The 17,130-nt window shown below is 44.3% G+C and overlaps 2 protein-coding genes and 1 long non-coding RNA gene across 3 annotated transcripts; 1 reads left to right on the top strand and 2 right to left on the bottom strand.

The window, feature by feature from the left end:
• Positions 1–347: 347 nt before the first annotated feature.
• LOC109431948 (phosphoglycerate mutase 2) lies at positions 348–1,530 on the bottom strand. The gene is made up of 2 exons (XM_019708251.3): positions 1,309–1,530; positions 348–1,191 (listed from the first exon to the last, which is right to left on the bottom strand). Exons 1-2 carry the CDS (start codon positions 1,409–1,411, stop codon positions 527–529), a joined length of 768 nt encoding a protein of 255 aa, XP_019563796.1. The 5' UTR covers positions 1,412–1,530; the 3' UTR covers positions 348–526.
• Positions 1,531–9,720: 8,190 nt separating this feature from the next.
• LOC134285442 (uncharacterized) lies at positions 9,721–10,760 on the bottom strand. Its single transcript, XR_009996375.1, has 2 exons — positions 10,319–10,760; positions 9,721–10,259 (listed from the first exon to the last, which is right to left on the bottom strand). It is a non-coding gene; the product is annotated as an uncharacterized LOC134285442 (long non-coding RNA).
• Positions 10,761–11,302: 542 nt separating this feature from the next.
• On the top strand, positions 11,303–12,434 carry LOC109430298 (UPF0547 protein C16orf87 homolog). The gene is made up of 3 exons (XM_019706352.3): positions 11,303–11,806; positions 11,867–12,018; positions 12,115–12,434. Exons 1-3 carry the CDS (start codon positions 11,495–11,497, stop codon positions 12,200–12,202), a joined length of 552 nt encoding a protein of 183 aa, XP_019561897.2. The 5' UTR covers positions 11,303–11,494; the 3' UTR covers positions 12,203–12,434.
• Positions 12,435–17,130: the final 4,696 nt, after the last annotated feature.

Here is a 17,130-nt window from a genome sequence, read left to right as displayed (position 1 = left end):
TCGAGTCGTTTTAGTGAGTCGAGCATTCGTTGTGCTAGACTATTTACTCGAAATTCATCGACTAACTCGTTTTGTATAATTCGACAACTATCGAGTCACATGAAATTACGGTCGACTCGAGTTATAAAATAGCCCCCGTATTTAAATAAATAAAAATCCAATCTAGAAATTTACTTGAGCGCCCACTTTTTATGATCTAGAAAATACACTAGATTGAACGCTGTTGAGTCCGGTTGCTATGTCTTTCCTTATAATACATTGGTCGACTTTATAAAATCATGTTTTTTCGCCAAATTTATTCGACATTAAGACTTTCGGCCAAATATTCATAAATAATCGAAGGCAGCTTTAGACTAGGTTGACATTTATTTGGGTAATTGAATTACTTTTTACTTGTCTATGTATTTGCTTAACAGTACGGATTTCATGAGTTGCGTCTTATTACGGGATACTGTTACATTATTCAATGAGTTTCGCGTTTAATAATTTAGTTATTCATTATTAACCTAGTTTAACACCAACGGATTTACTTAGCCTTACCCTGGTTAGCAACGGATTCAATGGCCTTGCGAACGGTTTCCTCGTCACCAAGGAACTTCATCGAAACCACGGGCTTCATGTTTTCATCCAATTCGTACACGAATGGAATACCGGTGGGCAGATTCAGTCCCATGATGGCCTCGTCGGTCATCTGGTCCAGATGCTTCACAATACCGCGCAGGCTGTTACCATGGGCGGCAATGATGATGTTCTTTCCGGCCTTGATCTGTGGGATGATGACATCGTTCCAGTAGGGCAGCGTCCGCTCGATGGTCAATTTTAGCGATTCAGCCATTGGGAATTCCTCCGGCTTCGGGTCGCCCTTGTACCGTTCGTCCTTCACGATGGCGTTATAATAAGCGTGATCCGGTTCCATGTTTGGTGGCGGAACATCGAAGCTTCGTCGCCAGATTAGCACCTGCTCTTCACCGTACTTGGCAGCTGTTTCGGATTTGTTCAATCCGGTCAATCCACCATAGTGACGCTCATTCAAACGCCAGGTTTTTTCAATCGGAATTCCAGTCTGACCAGATTCGGTCAGGATCGAGTTCAAGGTGACCTGGGCACGGGTCAACAGAGAGGTATGGGCCACATCAAACTTCAATCCGGCCTCCTTGACGGCCTTTCCGGCAGCCAGCGCTTCTTCCTTACCTAATAAGTAAAAAGAAGTTTATTGATTATAAACGTTACATCACTGCGTTATCTGGTAGCGAGAGGTCAAGGCTAAATTCACTTTCACCCCATTTCCCGAACAACCAAATCACTTACCCTTATCGCTGAGATTGGCATCGAACCATCCGCAGAAAAGATTCTTCTGATTCCATTCGGATTCGCCGTGGCGGACCATCACGATGCGGTATTTGCCAGCCATGCTTCGCAGTAGTTTCTTGAAGGCAATTTTATTACAAGAAGTAGGACACAATCCGCGTCGGATCACAAAGCTGGAAACAATCCGTACTCCGAGAAAATTTACGAAAAACTGATCTTGCGTTGACCTCTGTTTGACAGCGTCAAGGTCAATTTGGTGAGAACAGCTAGCCCTTCAGAAGCATTTGGTTTAGTTCGGGCCCCTCGGCACAAAAGCAAAAGGCTTTTTAGCTTCAACATTTTTTTTAGAGATGTCACTATATTTTCAATTTAATCGATTAAGCCCACGTCTCCTTACCGTGGTGTACTAATCTTGCAACTTGTGCAAGCAACACCACTAAAAGTAGAAACAGAAACCATTATAGATCAAAAAAAAAAAACATCGCGGCCATCTTGGAGTTAAGTTGAGTGATTGAAGTGCTTATCCTAAAAAATCGAAAATCACAGTGAAGTTTTAGGCGAAACCGGATAGTTGTGAAAAGGAAGAGAAGAGAACGATCCGGAGCACTGCAGGAAGTTGAGGCGCTGGCTGGCAGGAGCGGCGCATCGGCGTGGAAAGCGAAAGATAGTTAGCAAGTCGAAAGCAAGAAGATCAGTCGGGAATATCAGAAGAAGAAAAAGAAGAAGGATCTAGGGGTGTATACGAATAGTGTGAAAAAAGAACTTTGATATAGAATTAAGTTAGGTTTAAGTGAATATCAGAAAAGCAATCAGCTCCAATCAAAGTTTATAACATAGAGAAAAAACACAATAAAATCAAAGTAGTACTAAGCGACTAGAAATAAGTTAAGTGATTAAGATAAACAGACAACCAGATGATCCGAAATTCGCAAATACAAACGAGAAACCAATACCAGAAGACGGCACAGAAACGAGGAGAAACGCTGAAGGCCTCATCCGGTAACAGGAAACACGGCACAACAGTAAATGAAACCCCCAAAAGAACGGAAAGCGAGGAGCAGGAAAACTGGACTGGAGAGGTGGTATATTTGGAGCCCGTGGACTTCGACCAGCCTACCCAAAACCACCCAGTAGACGTAGGAAAATGTCTGAAGTCCAAAAACATCAAGGGATTTCAGGACATCCAAATGATCGGGAAGTTTCGTTTCAAAGTCACGTTCGAAACGGCGGCGGAGGCAAACAAGTTAGTGCGGGTAGACTTGCAGGACGATAACCTCAAGTGTTACGTTCCACAGATGCTCAAGCAAACACTGGGCATCATCAAGGACGTGCCGTGGAAGTACGAGGACAGAGAGCTACTTGAGGAGCTAGAATCAGAGATCCCCATACTGAAGGCAGAGAGAATGCAGAAAATGGATGAAGCGCGGAACCTGAAAAAAACAAGGAACGTGAGGATAACGTTCAGGGGCAAAAACCTGCCAAACACCGTTGCCATGTACGGATACAGGTTCAAAGTAGACCTCTACCTCTTTCCAGTTAGACAGTGCCAGAATTGTTGGGGATATGGGCACAAAACAACCACATGCAGAAGACCAAAAAAATGCATGACCTGCGGAGGACGGCACGAAGAGCATGATCAACAGCAGTGTCAGACGGAATGCATCAACTGCCGTGGCAATCACCCCGCTAACAGTACAGAATGTCCAGAAAAGAAGAAACAGAGGAAAATCGCGGAGAAAATGCAACAGGAGAAGCTGAGCTACCAGGAGGCCAAAAACGGGTTTCTTCAAAACCAGTTCCAGTTACTGGAGGACTACGAGGACGAATTTCCAGGATTTGACACAGACGAGAAGAGACCAGAGGCAGGAACAAGTTCCGGCAGGGGAAGAGCTTGGACACGCAGGCCGAGCTATCGCTCAACAATGGGGCGAGGAAATGAGAAAAAAGAGCAGCCAAGAAGCAACAGGCCAGGACAAATCGCCCGGGACAAGCCGAATGAAAGAGACAGAGCGGTGTTCGACAATCCCCACAAATGTACGGAAATTGAACGGGTGATGGCGGAGATCCGAGCGTTCTGGCGGAACGTGAGCCTGATTGGGAGGTTGAAGCAGCTACAAGAGGCAATCAAGGAAGAAGTAAACAACAAACTATCGGAACTAAGCTACGAGCAAGTCATAATCAAGACATGTACTGTAATTGGCGACATTATTGAAGAAGTAGTGAACAACATGGCTACGAGTGAGGAAACAAACAGAAAGTCAACAGAGCAGAACAACGAGAGCAATGGAGAATAGAAAAATCAAAATACTACAAAACAACATACAGTCAATAAGGCCAATGCAGACTAGAGAGGAGTTATATATGTTCTTAAACAGGGAAGACATAACAGTAGCTAGCCTACAGGAAACATGGCTCAAGCCAGACGAAAAATACAGAATAAAAGGATACAGGTTCATAACAAAATGTAGGGAGGAAGGCTTCGGAGGAGTAGGGTTGCTACTTAAGGAGGGCATAGCGTTCAAAGAGGTGAGAATAGGAAACGTAGAACCTCTGGAAGTAATAGCGGTAAAAACGAAGAATCTTGATCCCAACTTCACGATAATATCGGTATACGTACCACCGGATAGGCAACACACGAAGTGCACGATGACGAAAATCAAAGAACTGTTCAATACAATAGAAAGGTTAGATGGAGAGATAGTTCTGACAGGGGATTTCAACGCTAGGCACCCACTGTGGGAAGAGGAAGACACCCGCCCATGCGAAAGAGGAAAAGTAGTAGCGAACGAGCTGGAGACCTCCAAACTGGTAATACTAAACGACGGACACCCAACAACCATCGCGAGGATCAACTGTTCACCGACCGCAATAGACCTGTCGTTCGCTACCAAGGAACTGGCGGCGAAGGTAGAATGGACAGTCGTAGAGGAGGAATTTGGCAGCAGCCATTTGTGTATAATGATGGAGCTGCAAACAGAAATGCCAGTAGTAAAAAAAAAACTATAAAGAAAGTAAACGTGACCAAAGCGATAGAAGGACTGAATAGCATACAACCGCAATTTCTGTACAACCCGGATGAGATGCAGGAGGTGTTCGAGGAAAAAATAGAGGAAGCAAGCTACACGATCAGAAACAAGAAAGCGAACTATCTGAAGAAGTGGTGGAACGGAGAAATCCAGCAGGTGTACAACGAAAAAAGAGAGAAGCTTAAGAACTACAATAAAAGCAAAACGTTGAAGACGCAATTGGAGCTGCAGAAAACAAGAGCGATATTTAAGAGAATGGTACGAAAGGAGAAACGCAGATACGCCACCAAAACAAATCTGGAACATCATCCGAGGACTGAACTCAGCACTGACCGGAAGTAAACGTGGAGCAGAACACAATCCAGAGCAGAAAACAGCAGAGAACTTTGTCAAAAGCAACTATAAAGAAAAACAGGGAGAACTGAGGTACACGACACGGCAACTGGCAGAAACCAATTCGACACAAGAAGCACTCAGCTTCGAGGAGTTCCAGAGGATACTCAGAGGGAAGAAAGACCACTCGTCACCAGGATTGGACAACATCTCCTACAGAATACTGAAGAACCTGAAACTGGACATCCTTTGTGAAGTATGCAACCAACTCAACATAGTTTGGAGAACAAAAAAGATACCGGAGAAGTGGAGAACGAGCAAACTGGTACTGATACAAAAACCGAACAAGGATCCGGACGACATTGCATCCAAGAGAGGAATAGTTCTGATGAACGTTTTCCTCAAAATAATCAACACATTCGTGAAAGACCGTCTATACAAATTCGCAGAAGAACAAAACCTCATACCACCACTGTCCTTTGGCTTTAGAAAAGAGCACTCAGCGATAAGCAGCGTGAACTACGTTGTTAACACTATAAAGGAGGCCAAAATTAACAAGAAAAGCTGTGTATGCATATTCCTGGACGTGAGCAAAGCCTTTGATGAGGTCGATGGGCAGATACTCCTGGATACGCTCGGCAACGCCAGAATACCGGAGGACATAAGGAGATGGATCTTCGAATACCTGAAAGAGAGACGAATCGTGATCACGGCAGAAGAAACAACAGTGGAAACGGTGGTGAACAAAGGAGTACCCCAAGGATGCCCTCTTTCCCCGCTATTGTTCAATTTGTATACAGCTGATCTGCACCAACTTCAAGAGGAAGGAGTAATACTAACACAATACGCGGACGACTTCGCTGTGGTCGTAGTAGGAGAAGGGTACGAAGCAGTTAGTAAAGCCAACCGGTTCTTGGGAAAACTTGCCAAGAAAATGGATGAAAAGGGACTTCGAATAAATCCAGCAAAATGTGCGGCAATCAACTTCAGTAAACTACCGGACGACAGAGTCACACTGAGAGTCAAAGGAGAACAAATCGAGCTGCAAAACACCTACAAACACCTAGGGTACACCATAGATAGGACGTTGAGCCACAGAAAACACATCGAGACAGTCAAATCGAACGCGGAGAAGAGTATAAACTTGTTAAAAATGCTATCCAATAAAACGAGCCCGTCGAACCCAGAAACTCTGCTCAAAATTGGGAATGCATTAGTTCGGTCGAAACTGGAATACGGGTCGCAAATATACGGTAACGCGGCACAAACGCATAAAAACAAGCTAGAGACAACCCTAAACTCGTATGTCAGAATATCAATGAGATACATCAGGAGCACACCGGTCAATGTGATGCTAGCGGATAGCGGATCCATGCCGATGGCAAATAGGGTTGAGTGGCTGGCATTGAAAGACACGATAAAGACACTACATGGAAGAAACCCGAACAAACAATTTCTGGAAAAAGCAATTCAAACAAAAAAAGGAAACGGAACCTACTCAACACAACTTGCAGTGGAACACGAGGAAATCCTGGAACAACTAGCAGCAAAACCAAAACAGAGAGGCCGATCAAGAAAAAGCAAAAAGGAAGTAGTTCACAACAATGTTCCGGGGATAAGCGACAAAAAAACAGAGGTCAACCAGCTAAGGTGGCAAAATGCAGTCAAAGAACTCATGAACACACGGTACAAAAACTCAAGCAAGATCTACACGGACGCAGCCAAAAACAATGCAGGTACGGCGATTGCAGCATTGGATATAGCCGATGGGGAGCATGTGACAGAGAAGATCAACCCAAACACAAGCATTACGAACGCAGAGCTGATAGCCATAAGGGAAGCAGTTAAAATGTGTCATTCTAAAAACTACTCTGAAACGGTAATAGTTACGGACTCCAGAAGCGCATGTGAAATGCTCAGGTCTGAAACACATGCAAAAACCAACCACATCGTAAACGAAATTAGCGACATGATAGACAGAGACAATAACCGCAAAATCTACATTCAATGGGTACCAAGCCACGTTGGTATTCGCTGGAACGAAGAAGTAGACAAACTCGCAGTAAACGCAGCAGCAGGGGAAGTTACCAACTTGGAAAAACTAACGCTAGACGACACAACAAGACTTGCCCAGAAAACAATATGGAACAAATGGCGGGACAAATACAAGACTATCTCCGAGACTAAGGGAAAACTGCACTTCGAATTCGCCAAGGAACCGGGAAAAACTATTTGGTGTAAAAACACAACACTCACAACCCAGGAGAAGATCGTCCTGAACAGGATCAGATCGAACCACTGTATGACGAAGGACAGAAAAGGAAGTTGGGGATGGGAGACAGACACGGAATGTGACCTATGCGAAGAAGAGGAAACGCTGGAACACACGCTGTATCACTGCTTGAAATGGGCAACGATACGGATGCAATACAACGTACTAGAAACCTACAAACCACTAAAAACCATATTCGAAGACGGGAAGGAGCAAGAACTGAAAAGCATCACCGGATTTCTTAAGGAAATCAAGATAGAGATATAGGACAACAGCCGAGTCTAAACAACCACACCGACGAACAAGACAACAACGAGCAGCGGCAAGATGGACCACCCATGGTCTTAGCCAGAAAAGACAGCAAAGAAAAAAAAAAAAAACCATTATAGATTATAGGATAAATGTACCGCAAGATGCTGCAGCGCAAGTTAACCCATGTTGGGCTGGGGTAGAAACCGTAGAAACTGTGATCTAAAAAAAACAAAGAAAAACGGCAATTCAAGAGCAAATTTTCAATACGTCCTAAGTAACAAAATAAACAAAAATGAGGTTTTCACATATTTTTATACCTAGTCAACTGCTTTATGCTGTGTAGCAAGATCACAAGTCAAAAATAGTTAAAAACTTTTTAAATTACAAAAATATCAAACTGACCTAAGTAACAAAGTGAGCACTTTTCATTTGTGTCGCTTTGTCAGTACAATGACTTATGTAACGCACGTAACTCGCAGCTGACGTAAGTTCGCTGTCAAAACGACCTAAGTAACAAAATCATGTAAACACGACTCGAAAGTGTTTACGACAATGAAGCATCGGAACATTATCGCCGAAACACTTTCCCGGTGGAAGCACTCAGCTTGAAAGGGGCACTTCCTGCAATAGTTCGGATGGTAGTAATAAGTATTTTTCGGTGCTAGTACCACCCAAAGCAGTGGCTTGAGCAGTGGTTCGTTGTCCTCAAGTTATTGTGATACAGGGAGCGAGAAGAAATCTTGAAATTACTCATCGTCCAGTCCAAAGATGAATCTCCCACCGTCAATTTGTAAGTGGTGCAGCGGACATCTAAAAATTCCTCGCCGGAATGCAAATGCTCCCGCATTAGTGATGTGATTGATAAGCTCAAGGTGTCGATGAAAGTTCCTTGATGCTCTGCTGCAAAAGAATCCGGACATTGTTTTCTCGGCGCTGTAAGGTAAGTTATGAACCAATAGAGAGTAATTTCGCCAACTTTTCGCATTGATCATTACTCATCCACAAAAAATCAATATAAAAAAGTCTAACGTGCTACTTTATCTGCTTCCACAGGCCACCTTCCAAGCGGTGCTTCCATCAGATCGGCATCGTTTGCCGCCTTTGCAGGTTTGGCAACGCATTCTTTCTCATCCGCTTCCGTCGACGCTAGCAAGTCGAGCAAGAACTAGGGATGCATGATCAAACCCAGTTCGGACGGAAATAAGCTGATCAAGCTCTCGTCGTCGTCATCAACTTCCCTGCCAACTTCTAAGACCGTGCGTGGATAGGACGGTGCAAGGTAAGCCCCTCTCAGTTTTCTTACGGGTCATGAGAGTCCTCCCTGTGTTGAATGGGACTAAATGAGAACATTTTTTTTTCAGGAAAACTTGCGGACCAGTTTGCGCGACGACTGCTGAAGGTGTCCCGATTGGTCCTGTTAAACTGGCTGCTGCATTAAGATGAGACCGATCACACCTCGTCTGAAAGCGAGAAAACCTAATAGTCGGGTGATTTCTCCAAAATGGAACGGTGGGTAGGATCCTCCCGAACGGTGGGTAGGAAGCCCAAAATTGACGCCACGCCTCCACGTCAAAGCCTCTTCGATTTCCTAAAATCCTCCGAAGCGTGGGAAAACTGCAGCAACAGCGACAACACCAGGTGCAGATTTTGGCCCAACTGCAACCCCGCACAGCAGTTCTACCAGCAGCACCAGCTCGTAAATAATTATCACGCCGACAGAATCAGGAACAACAGCAGCAATATCAGGAACAAAAACTGCCCCCAAAGTTGAATCAGTAGTAGCTCTTTCTCGTCATTGTCACCAAATTCTAAGACCGTGTGTAGGGTAGGACGGCGCAAGATAAGTTTGATTACTAATGCGATTAATTTTGCCAAAACAACGTCATCCATTGAAATAAGTTCATCCAATTAATATTCTTGATAAACGATAGTCCTGCGTGCACTTCTAGTAAACTCCAGGTAATTCTTGGGGTGTTCATTTAGCTCCGCTCCACCCTACAACTGCTAGCTAATATCTTTTCTAATAAAGTTTTAAACTAAAAGAGATTTAACTACAGATGCTGTTTCCATGCCTATTCACGTGCCTTTTAAAAAAAAGTGCTCACTTGAAAAGTAGACATTTTCTCAACACAGATTTCATATGGCCGAAGTCTGCGGTCCATACAAATTTCGAAAACTTTGTACCTATGAGCAAAAGTCTACGAGGGGGAGGGGGGAGGGGGGGCTGAGATGGCCAAAAATGTGTCTACGTTGTTTATGGATGGCGCCTAATTCGGTTTTGTACTGATAACATAATATCTAATACGTAGCGTAAACCACTACTGTTAGTAGATGTTAGGGACTAAACTCCAGGGCAGTTTGGACGACGCTAAATGTCCCAAAAGTATAAACGATTATGATTTATGCAGGCCCAGTAATTTTAGTTGATTATGCAACAATACTCTGTATATGGGGATATGACTACATTCGTAACAAGTTCTGTTATTCGGAGTAGTTGGTTGATCTCCAACATCCAAAATGAATGGTTCGTACAACTTCGAAGGGATAATATATTATAGTTGAACAACATTTAACGGCAAACATAACTATTGTACAGCTGTAGATGTCAATGGCTAAACTCCAGGATAGTTTGGACGTTCTTGAAGGCATACAGCATCTTTTAGTCTGCAAGTTGGTCCAGTAACCATAGTTAGTTATGCAACTTTTAAATTACTCTGTCCGTTGTCATGGTTATCACCGCGATGCTGGCTATCTCCGCGGTCGTCTCTATCGCCACCTCGGCCTCCTAGTTCACCGCCGCCTTGCTTTCGAAACATTGTCGCAAGCCCTAGAGCATTGCACGATACACCGACAGTCATCCGCTCAGTGGCCACAATCCTGGATGAGCTGCAGCTGATGAGCTTGCAACAGGATTCGCCCTGGATCTTCTAGATTATATTACTATAATATCATTCCGATTTCGGAACGAAGACTTCCCCGGTTCGGTTGCATCCGTTGGCGCCTGTTGTTGCCGCTAGGTATTCCAAGTTAATTTGCCTGCGGCACCATTGCTGCGTAGGAAACACTTACTGAAAATGAAAAATTAACATTAATTAATTAATCCGTACTCTGAAGCCTAAGAAAATACCTTTTTCTATGAGGAATCCGTATGGCTTAAGTGCCAATCTTCCACACAAATCGATCAACACAACGACGTAAGTAACTTGGCGTAACCAACATGACAGCTGGCTACATGACGTAAACACACCGACGTAAGCAACATAAATTCGCGTAACGCGACGTAACGTAACCGACGAAAGTAACCGAGAGGTTTCAGAATGACTTAACAAAATGTCTTATTTACGTTTTCTGACGCCAAACGACGTAGAACTGATTTAATGCAAAAAACTAATGTTTTTTTGTACTCTATCTATATTTTTAATCAGGAAGTAATAAACGCTGTTATCTGATGTCGTTTGCGCTTATTCATTATACTGTTTTCGGTTTGATCATTAAATAGGAATTAAAAATGAAAACCAAAACTTTGAATTCGATTTTCTCGATAAGATCAAAATGTTACTTAGGGCGTATTGAAAATTTGCTCTTGAATTATAAAATATCGACTTGGGGCAAGACACTGTGCTGGAGAGTGCATTTTCATTCACAGAGTTGCTCAGAATTTCTCTGGATTGCTCCCGTTTTTGCTTTAGTGTTGCCTGATTTATCGCAAAATCAAAACAATATTGCCCGATATCTCGCTTTTCTTGCAGTTTTAGGGGTGTTTTTCAACGAATTTCCTCGATCATTGGTGAAAAGAGTTACTCAGAATTTCTCAGAGTTACTCTCGTTTGCACAGTGTCTTGCCCCTAGAATATCGATTAATTTGAATATCGATTATTTTGCATCATCTCCATAGTGGTTTCTGCTTTTAGTGGTGTTGCGTGTACGTACACGCTGCATTACACGAACACCACCTGAGTTACTGGTTGAAAATAGTAAACAAAGATCAGCTGTTCGCAGCAAAATCAAATGGGCATATTTTCAACCAGTAGATTTGCATTAGTGTTCGTGACACCGCGCTGCGAAACCACTATTTCATCAAACAAAATGTTTGAAACGTCAAAACTTGTTTGTTTGCAATCAGCGAACGAGTACACAACAGAACGATCTGTGGTGTTGTCGCCGGTGTTCCGGAGGGTTTGTGGACCAGATCGTTGGTTTACTCACTATTTAGTGTAACGTCCGCAGTCTTCGGCACTTCAGTAAATTGTGACAGTTTCAGTTGAAACGCCTATAGTATTTATTGTGTGCTCTGTACGAGGCAATGGTAAGGACGAGAATGATACTGAAAAATTGTCCAAGCTGTGATCAACAAGTGGCCATTGCCTCCAAACGGTGCCCTTGTGGGTTTTCGTTCAATGCTCGTCAAACCAATTCTGCCTACGTCCCTACCCCGGCTCCAGTAGGCCGCCCTAAAGGGAGCAAAAAAGGCAAACCCAGTGCGGCTGAGGTTCGGAAAGCCGCAGCGCTGGCCGCCTCGGCACAGGTGCAGCGACGTAGGACCGGCCGCGTACGACGGGAGAAACCGAATTATTACGACTCCTTGCAGTATGAAAAGAAAAAGAAGAAATCTAAGGTAAATCCCGTGAAATGCTACAAAGGTAACTCCATTTAACCTATATGTATTTTGTTCCAGAAACCCACCAGATCAACTATTTTTAAAGGAAAGGAAGGCAAACAAGCGCAGTTGATAAGTACCAAAGATACACAAGTGTCCAGGGCAAATCGACATGCACAACGACGAGCCAAAAAGGAAGAAATTGACGGAGGTGGTGATTTGGCAGCGAAGTATGTTAAAATAGTATAAAGCAATCTTGCTGCTTTCGTCGCAAATTTCCCCATTAAACGTGGACACTTATTCATTAAGTTTTTATATCATTTCAGAATGCCATTGGAAAAGCAAGAAATCGCTGCTCTGATCTTGTCGGAAATCAATCGTAAAATGGGTTCGGTTGTGTGGAAACAACCATAATTAATCCAGTAAGGTAATAGCTTACCGATTACAGCGACTGCATATACACTCAGGCCCAGATTAGCGGGGGAGCAAAGAGGGCAAGTGATCCGGGTCCTCGCGATACCTACATATCGCAGAGGTCTTGAGTGATCTGAGATATAGATTTTAAAGTAACGTAAAGCACCAGGTGTTCGGAACTTGAACGAATTAATAACCCACAAAATTCAATATTACGTATCATAGCAGAGTATCATGCAGCATGTGTGTTTATTTCCGCTTCTGTTGCATATCACTTCCCTAACTGAATTGTTATATTCATATGAATAATTCAGTATAACTCAAAGCCGCCACTACCTGCATTGTACATGAAAAAAAGCTGGCATCATCTTTATTTCGTTTGAGCGAAACTACATGTTGCCGGGCCGATGATGGAATTAAACAATGCGCGGCGTGGTGCTATTGAATAGAACAATAATTGGCTTCTTAACCTTTCCAGACGCGCACCATCAAGCAACCGAAACTGCACCGCACTCGCGCTGTATACAATGAACTAGGTTTTTTTTGGTAGTGTTGTACTTTGTCCAACAGCGCGCGTCCTGAAGGGTTAAGCGATTTTGAGATAATTGTATTGTCTGAAGCAATAGAGATCTACCAATACAATCCATATTATTGGGATTACTAACAACGCCTAGTATTTTTTTGGTACTAAACAAAGCTTTAACAACAATTTGGGAGCCGTTTGTAGTCTCAAAAATGGCTAAATTTGGCCGCGTGAAGAGAATTAATTCAACCTTATTGTAAAATTATAGATTTGGTAAATATTTTAAGAAATAATCAAATTATGGGTTGACATGAGCTGAACTACACAGTTTATATTATGGGTTAAGGCCTAATCCACTCTAAAATCTCTTTTCCGGCTTTTTGTCGAAGTCAAAAGAAGAAAAGTACCCTAAACGGGCAGTGGCAACTATATTGCCACCTTAAAAGCTCGTTTTTGGGGTAAACGGGCAGTGGCAATTATATTGTCACCTAGATTTTTGAGAGTTTCTTTCAAACAAAAATTATTTTGTACATGTAATCACGTATATATTGCGCATTTCGCAGTTAAAAGTACGACGAGGAAGTGCGGAATCTCAAATAAAAATGCGATTTGGTGTCAGATCGTTTCGGTGTCTTCACCGCACTTATTCATTAGCTCATGATGAATAAGTGCGGTGAAGACACCGGAACGATTTGATGCAATATCGCACTTTTATTTAAGATTCCGCACTCTGTCGCAGTCCAGTTAGCAATGCAATAAACTATAATCATTTCCATAATAATGTGAGTTGACAACTCTTCTAGTTTTCTCGGCCTTAGGTATAAAGGGTTAACTCGATGGTGCATCTTGCCCCAATGCTGTTGTTGGGTACACACTTCTCAAATGGGAGGCAGGTTCGTTGCACTTACCTTCAATGCAGCACGACGACTCACCTCCTTCTCGAGCTACCGACAGCCGTGCTCACCACGGCTACCGTAAGCTGTCGACAGCTGCGCACGTCGCAGCCACCGATGAGGAAACACTCTCGTTAGGGGCTGTTCATAAATCACGTAGACCAAATTTGGGCCATCTCAGACCCCCCCCCCCCTCCCCCTCGTAGACTTTTGTCCATACAAAAAAATTGAAATTTGTATGGAGCGTAGACTTTGGCCAGAACCCCCCCCCCCTCCCCCCAAAAAGTCTACGTGGTTTATGAACGGCCCCTTACCGACGACCATGCACACCACAGTCGCCAGCTCAGATACCAACAACCGTGCACGTCACGGTCATCAGCCTGGAACACTTTCTCGAACGAAGGACCACGGCAAATGCCGATCTCGAAGAACTGCTGTGTCGCCGCCGTTTGCTCGCCGACGACGATACACCAAGAGTGCCACCGATTTAATATTGGAAAACTAACCAGAATAACTCCTAGGCACACTCCTGGGTATCGCAATGCGCAGCAAGCACGACAGTCAACAGCTCCACCATCGCAGCTTCACCTCGTCGCAGCAGGAACACAGCACACCGATCGCGCGAGTGACGACCGCAGAGAAGCGACGCCGAACAGGTCGAAACAGGTTCCGCTTGCACGCCAACGTCGACTCGGGTAGAGCGGAGGCACACACTCTTGCCACCGCTGGCTCACCGCCGGGTGAAAGGGAAGGGAAGGAAAATGCTAGGCGATCACACGTTGATCGGGCTAGCCACCACTGCTGTTCGGTTTGCGCTGAAGAAAAACACCTTTACACAGTTCCGTTCGCTACGACGGTTTATTGATAACTGAACTGAATACATGAATGAGATTACTTATATATTTTTTTCTCTCGGGTTGGCAGTAGGCCAGTGCTCGCTTCGCTGCGCAACAAGCTCCGCCCATCTGCAGCACAAATGCTAGAAACCGCCTGGCAGTCGCTGGTATATAATGATCGGTCAAATCCAGAACGGCGAAACTACCATCGAGTGAACTGGCCCCAACTGCAACGGTTCGTCGAGCATCACATCGATCAGGACCCGGCGCTGGAAACGTGCGCAGACATCGATCGAGTCCTCCAGCAGCTCACTGATACCATCGGTGAGGCTGAGATCCGGTTCATCCCAACAGTAGCTGTTACAAGTAAGTTTACCAGTTTAGACACTTTAACGAAACGAATCATTTCCCTGCGTAATTGTATTAGACGATAATTCCAACGAACTAGAAATCCAGCTAGAAAAGTCCTTTATAAGAAACTCAATAAGATTATTGCATTGAGAGTTGAAAAACGTAAAAACAGGCAGTTCAGAAATGACATTAAACAACTGCCAAACTACTCCAAGCCCTTCTGGCGCCTTGCCAAAGTTTTAAAAACTAGACCCAAACCAGTGCCTCCGCTTAGGGACCTAGATAAACTCTGCGTAACGGCTGAAGAGAAAGCCAATCTAATTTCCAAACAATTCTTGGCCTCTCATAACTTGGGTCGGGATATAGTTAGTCCTGTTGAAGCGACGGTAGCGGCCAGCATCAACGAACTTCCCACTCTTCCGTGTGAACTCCCTGACGACCGTAGAGTATCCGCAAATGAGCTTAAGAACTACATTAGATTCACTAGCAAAATGAAGGCCCCCGGGTTTGACGGGATATTTAACATCGTCCTAAAAAACCTGGGCCCCAGAACATTCACCCTCCTGGCAAATGTCTTCAATCGTTGTCTGGAAATTGGCTACTTTCCATCCGCTTGGAAGTTGTCGAAAGTGGTCCCTATCCTCAAACCAGGAAAGGACCCTACAAGCCCGGCTGGCTATAGACCAATTAGTCTGTTGTCAGCTATCAGCAAGTTATTTGATATCAAGACTTCTGGAGCACACTGATGCAAACAACATTCTGTTGGACGAGCAGTTTGGGTTCAGGCGTGGACACTCGACTGTCCATCAACTGCAGAGGGTAACCAATCAGGTCAAGCGCTCCAAGGAACTTTCCAAAACAACGGTAATGGCATTACTGGACATTGAAAAAGCATTTGATAATGTGTGGCACGCTGGACTCACACACAAGCTTATGCAGCAAGGCTGTCCAACCTACCTCGTCAGGGTTATCACTGCCTATCTACATGGTCGCACCTCCCAGGTGAGTGTAAGCGGCACGCTTTCAGACCCATACCCGATCCCAGCAGGAGTCCCACAGGGTAGCATTCTCGGCCCGATACTGTATAATCTATACACGTCGGACATCCCGCCGCTACACTCCGACGGCAAGCTGTCCCTTTTCGCTGATGACTCGGCGATCAGCTATAGTGGACGCGTTATCCGTCACCTCGTCAACAAACTACAAGCCGGTTTGAACACCTTCGTCGAGTACTTGAATACCTGGAAGATTCGGGTAAACGCCGCCAAAACCCAGATAATCGTGTTTCCGCACCGTAATTCCGACCGCCTCAAGCCCAACACCAAAGTCAAGGTAATAGAGTGCGAGGTGGATTGGGCCAATGACGTCCGGTACCTTGGCCTCATAATGGACAGCAAACTCCTCTACCGTTCGCATGTGAATGATCTGGTCACCAAGAGCACAATCATGCTGAGAAAGCTCTACCCCATCATAAATCGCCGGTCGAAGCTCTCCGTCGTCAACAAGCTTGCCACCTACAAGCAGGTGGTACTCCCCATGTTGCTCTACGGTTCCCCAGTGTGGATGGGCTGTACTCAAACTCATCTCAAGAAGCTTCAAGTAGTGCAGAACAGGTTCCTGAAGATGATCCTAAACCTGCCACACAACACAAGGACAACAGAGGTCCACAGGCTAGCGAATCTCGACCCAATTATCACTAGGATAACTAATCTTGCCACACGGCACCGAACTAGAGCCCGCGTCTCAGAATGGCACACCATAAGGAGTATCTATTCCTAATGTCTTGTAAATAGTGTAAATATTTTGTAAATAGTAGTAGTTATAGTTTTCTAGTCTTTAAGTATACAATACAAACAGCTTACAGCTGAACACACAAACATGTTAAACAACAACACAAAACAAACATGTTATTTCTTAACAAAATGCAGTGGAACTAAAGTTTGAAAAGCACAAGGCTGAATCACTTGCTATGTATATATTGATTGTAACACAAAAAAAGATTGAAATAAATAGAATTGAACTTGAAAAAAAAAAAAAATTGAACAGAACGGCTTTCATTCGCTCTGCACGCATACGGCGCGTACAGCTGTGTTTCGTCTTGCCTCTTTGTTAGAGTGCATACATACATACATTTATTTGTTCAACATCACAAGACAAGACATAATCAACAATAGTACGCCACAATACTCGGTTTGTGGCTGCCGCTCTCCGTCCTCGGTCGCGCCCAATGCTCACCGGGTCACGCTCCACTTGGTCCGCCCATCGTGCTCTCTGCGCTCCACGCCTTCTTGTTCCAACTTTGCAGGGTTGTTGTCCGGCATTCTT

The sequence above is a fragment of the Aedes albopictus genome, chromosome 1, assembly GCF_035046485.1.
Source record: "Aedes albopictus strain Foshan chromosome 1, AalbF5, whole genome shotgun sequence".
Lineage (NCBI taxonomy): Eukaryota > Metazoa > Arthropoda > Insecta > Diptera > Culicidae > Aedes > Aedes albopictus.
Note: the sequence above shows the minus strand (reverse complement) of the source record. Positions and strands in the feature narration are given on the sequence as shown.

Coding starts and splice junctions, on each gene's coding strand:
- LOC109431948 (XM_019708251.3), bottom strand. CDS start 1,411: ATGGCTGGCAAATACCGCATCGTGATGGTCCGCCACGGCGAATCCGAA. Junction 1,192..1,308: donor TGCCAATCTCAGCGATAAGG/GTAAGTGATTTG, acceptor TTTACTTATTAG/GTAAGGAAGAAGCGCTGGCT.
- LOC109430298 (XM_019706352.3), top strand. CDS start 11,495: ATGGTAAGGACGAGAATGATACTGAAAAATTGTCCAAGCTGTGATCAA. Junction 11,807..11,866: donor AGAAAAAGAAGAAATCTAAG/GTAAATCCCGTG, acceptor ATTTTGTTCCAG/AAACCCACCAGATCAACTAT. Junction 12,019..12,114: donor GGTGGTGATTTGGCAGCGAA/GTATGTTAAAAT, acceptor ATATCATTTCAG/AATGCCATTGGAAAAGCAAG.